The sequence below is a fragment of the Mya arenaria genome, chromosome 4 (assembly GCF_026914265.1).
Source record: "Mya arenaria isolate MELC-2E11 chromosome 4, ASM2691426v1".
In the NCBI taxonomy this organism is placed as follows: Eukaryota; Metazoa; Mollusca; class Bivalvia; order Myida; family Myidae; genus Mya; species Mya arenaria.
In genome coordinates this window covers 9,434,100-9,445,503 of record NC_069125.1, presented here as the reverse complement: position 1 = coordinate 9,445,503, position 11,404 = coordinate 9,434,100, and the positions used below count along the sequence as shown (strand labels likewise).

At 33.2% G+C, this 11,404-nt stretch overlaps 1 protein-coding gene across 5 annotated transcripts in view; it reads right to left on the bottom strand.

The window, feature by feature from the left end:
• Positions 1-1,369: 1,369 nt before the first annotated feature.
• Positions 1,370-11,404, bottom strand: part of LOC128233028 (rhodopsin, GQ-coupled-like) — a 50,191-nt gene continuing 40,156 nt past the window's right edge. For all 5 annotated transcript variants that reach the window (XM_052946881.1, XM_052946884.1, XM_052946886.1 and 2 more), the window contains one exon: positions 1,370-6,396. In XM_052946881.1, coding sequence (XP_052802841.1) covers positions 4,072-5,547 — 1,476 coding nt within the window. In that variant the 5' untranslated portion in view covers positions 5,548-6,396 and the 3' untranslated portion in view covers positions 1,370-4,071. The remainder of the gene's footprint in view (positions 6,397-11,404) is intronic.

Genomic DNA, 11,404 nt, shown 5'->3' with positions numbered 1-11,404 from the left:
TATAAAGTATTGATAAACAACATTCATCTACGATCTCGGACTTTATAACGCCACCCTATTGCAATAACTTTATAACTGAATTAAGAAATAGAAGCAGATATGTTTGCATTAAGGTGACGATATACGACTCATGTCCTTCCGAGTTGTTTGCTCTTAGGAATCTTAATGAGTAATGCAATAATACACTTTACTATTGCACCGGTATACATCGGAGGATCGTCGTAGCCAGAAGTGGCTGATGTGTTCCAATTGACATTACTGAATAAATTAGGCGTTTTATCATTTATAACGAAATCAATTTTAAAAAAAAGAGCAAAAAATGAAAATAAAGACGACTTGGTAGTCGGGCGGAATTTAATCTCAATTTATGTGTAATGTGTACATACTTGTTGTACACACGTATGAAAGATGAATACTTTATTATGTCGAAATATAACTGATAATAATTAGTCAGGGACACGCCTTTGCAAGCTCGAAGAAAGCAATAACGAAGGTTTCGAGAGTCATCAGTCATTCTACTCACACAGTTATGTACGTTTTACTTTCACTGATCGTGCATAGCTACACATATTTCATTGAATTTCTACTCAAAACAAAAACAGTGTGTTAGACAACTCAGTCTTTCAAGGTGTTTCATCAATTTGATGAAGCTAATGTCGTATTTGTGTTGATGTCGTATGCATACATAGAATCATGTTGTATTTCTCTTTCTTAGACCTAGTAAGCAGTTTTGTCGTTTAAAAGAGTTTTGTCCAAATGAAATGTATAAGCAATGTCTTATTGCAACCAAATCAGTATTTTCTGGTCCAAAATGTTGTGCACGGTTTGTTTGGTAAACACTCCTATCCAGTCTATTCATTTATAGTACTCTTACTGTGTGTGAATGCTTAATTAACTCTAAAGCATTGCATATGTTCAAGCAATATTTATCAAACCTATGTAATTCTATGTAATCATATGAAAATATCTCTATCGAATTTTGCTTATAACTATGCATTGGTTTTAGCTGCTATGCGTTTTTTACAATAAACATTTTTTAATTACCGACACCATTCTCGCTTAAGTGATATGAACTGAATGATAAGTTGTTGAAGACTGTAAACCTAACTTTAGCCTTGAATACGCTATCACCCCTACTCCCTGCTTTCAAATGACTTCGAACATGATCTTACTCTTAATAATTTAATAAAATTAATTCTTAAATAATGAGTCATATTTTTCAAAAAGTAACGAAAACATTCGTTGTAAGGTGATACTGATTTCGTTTTTAATTTTATTTGTTTTTCTTCGGTTCTATTGTTGTGTTGTTGTTTTATCGAAATCTCGATACCTCAAATACCAAACAAGAAAAGCTTTTTTTTATCTTTAATTAAAGTTTGTCTAATTTCAATAATACTATGATAACATGTTTACATACATAAAATAAATAACAAAAATAATTTAACAACATAGATTACATTTCGTAAAAACAACAAGAGTAAACATATGTGATACTATTACATGTTAATATCAACAAACATAATTGGTGAACCTCACTTGGATATGTCCTTACATTCAAACTCTCAATTTTTTTGGTAATTAATTAAAGATGCACTCTTCCTCCCAAATAAGATTTAACACAATTAATACAAATGTTTTGATATACCAAAAAGGATGATACAGTTTCGAAAACGATGGTTCTTATGAAGGATAACGGGTTTAATTTGAAAGAAATGTGCGGAAAACACGGTATTTCTACCTTATGAGACTAAAGTATACCACAGTAAATCTTTAAGCATTCACCAATCATTTAGTATATTTGCGTTTCCAGCTATAAAATACACAGTTACAATCTTGTTATCAGTAATTAATATTTTCCATAAATGCATTTTTATGTAAGTAAAATATTAAACGTTAAATGTTATCAGTCAAAAGTGATGTTTGTTATACATGTGTATGTACTGATTATGAACTTTAACTAGCATCGAACTAAAATATGTGCTTGTATACGCATCAAACCTTGCACACATATTTAACTTTAAAATGTTTACTACATAGTCGAAGGAATAAGCCTTTGTTTTGTGCATAAAGAAAACATAAAGGTCACAATGGATTTAATTTTAATGAATTATATCAAATTATATCATGGGCGAGCTATGGACCAGGAACTGTGCGCTGCAGCAGTGGTCTGAAGAAGAGATTTGATCCTTGCTCCGGCCGCTCATTTGCATTGGATGATGAGATTCACATTAGATATGTATATGTGCCCGCATAATATTAAGGGTCGGTACCGCAACCAGAAATAGTTTATTTTATATCTTATAACGTGTCATCTGAAGCAGTCTTCTTAACATATGATCTGATTCTGGTAACAGCCGTTCATTTCCGATTTCAACGCTCAAGAAATTGCAAGTAAGGATTAAATGAAGGCTATAAAATGTCACTTAAAAGGCATAGAATCGATTGTTTTGCATTCAATACGATTACTTTTTACATTATCTAAAATCATAATTGCATACTGCAAACAAACATATGTTTAACGCAAACAATTGTATAATAGAATTATTGACTGTCAGAGACATATGTTGAACAGTATTTTTGAACTCAGATTTGTTTTACCATAACAAACAGAGATATATGAATTGATAACTTACAGAAAATGCTCTGTTTTGTCAAAACACTGTATAATTATTCTAATTGCACAGAATAAAGCACAATCGTATCTAGAACTAGAGCCACTTCTTATTAAGTAAAGACGAATCACTAGATATAAGAGAAAATAAATGAACTTGCTATAATTTTGGCTTTAAAGTCAAGTTCCTACTCGTAAGTAAGCTGTATTACCATAAATATATCTGATAATGGAATTGACCCCATGTTGTCATGCACATAGTAGATAATTGATTTAGTATAAATCGTCACCTTAGTGCAAGAACTCAATCGCTGCTTCTATTTTTGAATGCAGTTATCACGTAATTGCACTAAGGTGACGAAATGTTATACCTATTAATGCCTTGTTAGCCTTCCTTTACAGTCTAACGCAAATTTGTTCAGTAACGCTGCCAGTTTTATGCATACTAGCCATTGGTTAATTTTGGCTAAATACACAATTGTTGCAGGATATTGAATCAATATGTGACTAGGCGAATATAACACTTAGAATACAAATAAATGAATCAAATGGCCTTTTTAGAATAAATAAACGTTGATATAATCTTTAAAGGATACACCATTTAAAGATTTTGCAAACATATCTAATTGAACAAAAAGTATAAAAAGAGAAGAAAAAGAAAGAACAAAGTCAAAATTTAAAGCAATTGATTTTTTCAAACGTTAATGAATGATATTTGATATTACATAACAATGCGTTACAGATTATTGCACATCGGATAGGCATTTTCGCAAATTTTAGCAATGCTAAAAAGTCGCTAGAAGACATCTTATTTCGTTTATTGTATGGTATTGATAATTTTATCATCCTGTTTCAAGACAGCGCAGTTAAATATACGAGGACTTTCAATGAAAAGTGAAAAATAATTAATCGTCAGAAACGCCCTTTTAAGAGATCTCTATGACGTCAACAGTAATCTTAATTTTTTCACGTGTAATGACGTCATAAAAAAGGTATCGCACACTTTTTGGACAAACATACAATATTGCGTTTTTTACGTCTATGTTCCCACAAATTGATACTTTAAGGTAAACAAACTAACATATTACTAATGTATTTCAGATCCGGATTGAAAAATCCTATATTCAGACGCGATGCATGGTCGATACTTTGGCCAGACAGTATTTTATATCCAGACCAGAAACACATGATAAATATTATAAATCATACTGAAAAAAACTATATTTCAAATTAAAGCTATAACAGTAAAATCAGCTGTTTTTAAAGAAACAAACAAGAAATGCTTGAAATAACAAACAGGGATATTAAATATACAAGCATGGAACAGATTAATGCCTTAAAATATGTCCGTAAAAATGTTCATGAAATACCAAACTATGTTTTACTCACTCAAACAAACACTTTGCATTAAAAATATAATTTGTAAATTCCGTTAATGAGGAAAACTTTTTATGCAAATATCAACACATGTCACCAGAATCGTCATCTATATGAGGGATATCTATTGGAAAGGGCTCATCCTCTTCAGGAGTGATACTAAACTTTACTCGCTCCGGCTCAGGATTGAGTACATTATACGAGTGGGGCCGAGTCAACGAGTCACGTTCATCTGGCACAGTCAAATGCACACCGTTTTGCTTTATGCGCGTTTTGATTGGACCGTTACGCATCATACTACCACGAACCGGAAATGATTGAGTCCTTCGTAACGCTCCTTCTACAGCTCTGTTTTGAATACTTCGTTTATTGTTTCCTGCCTTAAATGACGTTGATCGAAATGAGCGGAAAGATTTAACACTGTTTTTACGTTTGTCTTTGTAACAGTAATACCGCATTTTACGTCTCATGTAACGTCGAAATGACATTCGAAGAGTTTTATTACGTAACCCGTAAACAGATGAATGTATAACTGGCGCTGAGAGAAATAGCATGATTATGGTGGATGAAAGAACTTCATTGACATGGAAATCCTTTGGGGAGAACACTTCAATTAACAATATCACAGACATGGGAACATAAACAAGAACAAACGAACCAATCAACTGAAAAATGGTACACATGGCTTTTGTTCCTTTCACTGAGAGACTAGTGGTCTGGCTACTCGGAACACCAGTAGCTTGAATGACACAAGTCATTTGAATCATGGTAGCTGCTATTCTACTAGACTGAGTTTTAGCAATTTTATAAATATGCAAGTAACAAAACACCATTATCCCCAGTGGTACGTAAATAGCTGCTAGTATAAATAGGAAGATGAATATCTTTCCCGTTAAAGTACTCGTGCAAACGAAACAAATCCCCTTTTCTGGATGAAAGACGAACCGGCTGTCCCCTAAGAGTGGCGGTAATGATAAAACACACGCTAACAACCAAACTGCACCGAATAACGCGGCAAGTTTCAGTGCTTTGGCTGTAAAGGGATGATTCAGTGGGCATGCTATTGTCTGATACTTATCCCAGCTTAATGCTGTAATAGTCCATGATGTCACAAATGTCAGCGCCATCAAGATAAATCCGTATATTTGACATATTATTAAACCTCCTATCCACTTTCCGGTAAAACTCACAGCAGAAGTTACGACATTAATACATATTGTGAAAATCAACCCTGTACATCCTAAATGCACTAAAAGTATATTCCGCATTGTACGTAAACGTCTATTTGGCACTATTGCCACCACCATGAATGTGTTAAAAGCTAATCCTATTGCAATATATATCACCAACGTCACTCCTCTAGCCGTTTCCGGCACGGCTTTTGTAACAACGCCAGTGTTGAAATAATAATCCGTAACCACAGGATCAATTGAATTATTCCAATTCTTGTAGATAGTGCTGTTGATTTTTTCATAGTTGCTGTTGTTGTCAGATATGTACATTTCTATCTCAGGCGAAGGAAATTCTGTTTGAGCATGCATTAGTTCCTCCTGCGACATTAATTATCACCAAACCGAAATATATCCCTACAGTTATCTCCAACGCAATAGTTCATGTTATATTTCAAAATAATTGCACACTCAAATTGTTCTTATTGCTTTATAAATGCATCATTTACTGACATGACTTGTAGCTCCTTGCAGCCCGTTAGATTAACGATGGTTTAAAGTAGTTTCGTTCAAAAGAAACTCTTTACAATCTTCAAGCAAACCGCAATAAATTGTTTGCCAAGAACATTATCTATTTTCCGATGATTACAAAAAAAACAAAACTTCAAAAGGTTTATTTTTGATTGAATTAGTGTTGTTAAAGATGTCATCTCATCGCCAATGAGTTTATTATGAATAAACGTTTTCCAGGTACATTGATCATACACTGATGCATTTCAGGTAAATAAGCCATACACTTCAAGTGCTTCTAGATTTTGCTTCCTAAATTTGCAATTGTTTTCAACTGACACACTATACGGAAGACATGTGTGATTATTTAACTCAACTCAACGCCTTCATTCCTGCAAAATGATGTCCCATAATAAATAAACACTTTGGTCACATTATCTGATAATCCTGTTCATCTATTGTAGAGGTATCGACATAGCGTATCTGTATTTTATAATAAATATATCACTGTTCATGGTAGGAATATATCCTATATTATTCGTGCAAGCGCACAGTTTATTATTTCCCAGCTGTGTTACTATTTATAGCAGCATATAATTCGTCTAGAGAGATATATAAAAATATCTGGAAATCACGTTAACTTGGATATTATGCCACAATGATTGTCGTCTGACTCAAAGCCTCACGTCTGCTTCCTCCAATATTCCCCTCAGATGGACCAGAGAACAGCTGAAACGAGAATTTGAGTTAATAGCATGGTATTCAGAAAACGTCTTGATATTGCAAATCTATGAGCAATAATTCTATCTTTAGGAACTTAAGGAAGAGGCTTGCAGAACCAGTTTTAAAATACATGGTTTTGTTTCAAACTGCTTTCATGCTATCGTTTGTTTGATCATTTATTATGTACGAATCTGACCTATGTTGGTCGTAAGCACAATTGAATTACTTTGGAACACTATCAAATAGTTATCTCTGTGTTTGCGTACATTTCCCTCCTGTCCATTTGGCCTCTAGTATGACAATATTACGATATACTATTGTTATTTGTTTCGCCACATTTGTTCACATTTCTGTACAAACAGCGAGCGGACGTTCCAATTATCCTAACACTCCTCTTAAAGCTGCACTATCACAGATTGAATGTTTTGACAACTTTTTTTTATTTATTTTTCTTGAAACGAGAATTTATTCGAAAATGCATCGAAACCAGTAATATAAGACTGTTGACAAAAATTCAGACCACAGATTTTCATATTTAAGTTCAAAAATTGATGTTTTATGCATTTTTCTTAAACCGTTAGTAACGGTTTAAGACATAAAACATTAATTTTCGAACAGAAATGTGAAAATCTAAGATCTGATCTTTTGTCAGCAGTCATAAATCACTAGTTTGCAGATATTGACACAAAAATTGGCTCATTCGAAAACAAAAATTAAAAAAAGTCGTCAAATCGGTAAATCTGTGAGAGTGCAGCTTTAACGTATATTTTGACACGTGTGATATATATTTATATAATCGTACTAAATATACGACACGTATTTTTATTGCCTCAAGTTCGAACATATGCCAGGATGAAACGATGCTTTGGATTTTTTAGCAGAATAACCAATCTCATCAAATCAATTAACAGTTCAATATGCTGAGGAAGATGAGCGAAGTAATATTGACCAACTTGTAAACTAAATATCATTTGCAATGGACATGATATCTATCGTAGGTTTATTTTTGCATTTTTTCTATAGGGGAATGCCCATTGATCAGAAACACGGCTTTTATATTTTACTACCACATTCCTCGACCTAAACACAACGTTATAAGACATAACAAGACAACAAACACGACTCAACTATCAACATAATATCATTAGTGTTTACAGTGTTGAGGTAGTTAGAGCTCACTGCCGGCTTAAACCCGTTAACCTTATAACTCGTAAAATTTCGAAACAAACATCATTCGGATATACCTATACGCGTACATGTAAGTATTTCTAAACTCATCTGGCAATAATGGCTTGGAGGCAATTACCTAGTAATTATAAACTGCTATAGGTTATTGCTACATGAACAAGGTATGAATAGCCATATTTTTATTCATTCACATATTTTCTTAAACAAAGATCATTGCTCACAGCTGGTTTTATGAGCGGTGGGTAAAACAAATGGTTGTCAACTTCCTGCCTTTGATGTCAGGAGTACTCTAATGTGAACTTGAAATTGGAAATGTATAATGTAGATGTAAATCGTTTGAAGATGTATCGCAGTGCATTTAAAGAAGTGTTGTTTCATTTATGTAAATAGAAATAAAGCTGTATCAATGACGTTTTTATCTGAACTGAAACAGATCTTGTTTCAATTGACACAAAACTATTTTATTTAAATTATTTTTGAATTTTTAAAATGAATGTCTGTTTTATCTATGTATTGTGTAATGTGTATTTTGCAATCCTGCACGTTCTGGTTGTTTCAAAACTGCATGAATAACGATTTTATAAAAATGTATTGGCTTTTACATTTTGTTTAGTTGAATATATATTAAATTGTATTCCAATCGATTTGAGAAATAGCATTTGCTAGCAATAAGTGTATGATTCGAAGGGCATCTAATCATCTTTACCACATACACAATTTGCCGTTTGCTTAACATTAGGCTTCGTATCTGTATTTGAAATTGAATGACCTAAAGAGCAACCTAAGAAACAAAAATTGCTTTCCAAACAGAAGTCCTCAAAACCAGTGATAAATACTCGGTTACTCATTTTAACAATTCCAAATTATAAACCGATTGTGCATTTTTTTCGTTGTAATTACAGTTGACAAAGCCATAAACCTTCCACCAACACACTCCAAAAACTGTCTAAGTAAACCTTCCAATAGCAAGGTCTTAAAAAATCAAAAAGTATTATTTAAGACGAAAAGCTGCCTTTTTTGTGTCAGTTCCGGAGAAGGCTGCGCATCTTATTTAAAACTCTTGAACTACTTTCATCGCTGTTTAACATTTGTGAAAAGCAACAAATAATAATTATTACTTTACTTTAATTGAGAGTCATCATTTCCCAACTGAGTTAATGTGTAAAACTGAACTGTAGTTAGGTATTTGGATACTTTGATAGTAATGGTGATGTCATATTCTATTCCAAATCCTGTAGTTCCTTCATTTTTATTTTTGATTTTTAAGATTTTTAATGGTATGCATGGATATTGTGCTGATAGAAATTAAAATATTTTAACGACTCGTATCTCAAATATTAACATTAGCAGTAATGTATAAAACTGGTTATTTCCTTTGTAAGCTGAAAAATATATTGATTGGCCAACATGTATCCTGTAAATACCATAAACCAATTAACTCATTTGAATGTGCAAACTAACTAGGATTATAAAGACAAGTTGTCCGTCCGTTATTTTCTTGAGAATAATCAAAATAATTCGGTAAAAAAACTGAATCCTTTAGAACATATTAACGATGTTTGTGTGAGTAAGAACTTCCTTCCATTTCATTACAAGTTAGAAACCTACAATAATATCCCAACTGATCATCGCAGTTTAGGTAAATCCAAAGGCCTTAGAAAACAAAAACTGTTATCGAGAAAGATCATCAATCATTTTGCTATCTCACACAGTAAGGAACGCTCCATGTCCACTTTTTATGTTTGTATTCAGAATAACACAATTTTCATCTAATCTAAAATCAAATAAGTGCTTTAATCCCAAGGTGTTAAACCTTAACAACAATAAAACACTTCAAATTAAATAACAAATTTCTAATAAAACACATATTAATAGGTCTTTATGATGTATCCGCTATGCATCACCGTGCCTTTTGTTTAATAAACTTACAAATAATTATGTTGTTATTGTATGTGAACTAAGTTACCTCTGATGATTTTTGGTATCCCAGCGTGATTGTTGAAGAAAAATGTAAAGCCATGTTCCTATAATGAAACATTTTTCACCATACAACATTATTAACTAACCACTTTACCATGTGTGTCTAGGTTTACTATAATTGAAGGTTATTAGTGCATATACAAATGTTTCCACGTTACTTAATCATACACTGGCCCTATTCTTGGATACAATCCTCGACTTAATGAATTATAGTCCAGTATTCCCAGTAGGTTGGCTAAAACAGACAATACAAAGTCTGTGCATGACGAACAACACGTACAGTGCAACTGGTATACTGTTCAATTAAGACGAATTTACAAACAAAATACATTCCACAGACACCATACTCTATACAATGTTTTGATTGGTGGACTATGTGCCTTTATACGGTGTTTATGTTTAAACTTTTGACTACTGAACTTTTTAGTTTTTCATATAAAATTTAACTTGTGCGTGTTGCTCGTTCATTGATGATATGGTAGTGACAATTCGTTTACCAGTAGATATAAGCTTAGTACACAATTTTATCGTCTACTTCGGACGAATGAAGTGAATATTAGTCAAACGAGAACAATTCGCTCGAAAGATATAATTCACTGAATGAATATGCATGTATGTTTACAAAATATAAGTTTAATTTTGTTGCTGTGCTCAGAAAAAAAGTGTGAATCATCGGAACAGGTAAAGGAGTCACTACTCGCAAAAGGTTGTTATCAATTAAATAAATCGGTTCCTAAAACGCTCTAAGCCACACGGATGACGTAACTATCTTTGGAACGATCAGTGCCCCTATGAGATATGTACCTTAAAAATAGATATTGCTCATGTTCGTAGTCTTCGTTTTTAAAATAATTTATTATTTGAGTTTATATAGCCACTTTCGCTCCAAATCCCTTCCTATACACTCTGCCGTTCAATCATATATTTATAAAGTCAAAACAACCAAGTCCGATGATACAAGTTTTATTGTTAGCAATTATTTATTTCTTAGTTGCAAATTATTTTGTTCTATCAAACGAGAGCAAAGCTGACTCTCAGATCTTAACCTGGCAGTCTGCCTAAACTCGGTCCGTAGACCTGAAGATTAAAACCAAAATACATTCTCTGAGATGTTTATTTGCAGAATATAACCGGCATTCTATACAAGAAACAGAGTTTTTAACGAACTCCTAAGTGAGGTTTTATACACCCTTACTGGCCCTAATTGTCGTTGACCGAAGTGTTTCCCTAATTCCCCCTTAATAGTTAAACAATATCATATAATATATTTATCCTCACGTGACAATAATCAAAGTACTGGATATCGCCACAAAAAGGAAGTTGTCAATCGATAGTGTCTGTGACGTAAAATTTGACTAGACCAAACCCCTTTGATAGGATTTTAGTTAACAAGGTAATTACACTTATTTCTGGACGGTACTTAAAATAGCCATTAGCGGTTGACCTTAGCCGTAGCCGATTGATCTTCGATGGTACCGAGTTGAGCAGAAGGAAGGTCCTTCGATAATTATTATTCAAGTCTTAGGGCCATTCTAAGCATATGCTAAAGCGATCGACTGTTCCATCTGTTCTCAGAATATCTCATCGACGCATGCCGGTAACGGCAATGAAGCTCCAATGAAAATAAACGCTATGGCATTTTGACCACTTAGTAGCTAAAGATAGGAATGATGACCTTAACAGCGATGAATTAATATTGTCGGTGTGTGTGTGTAGGGGGGGGGGGGGGCATTGTGTAACATTTATGCTGATTCTACATCGTTTATTATAAAACTGATAATGAAGTATCCGCTTACCTATCGCATTTTGGCCTTTCAGGAAATGAATCATACTGAAATGATCTCGT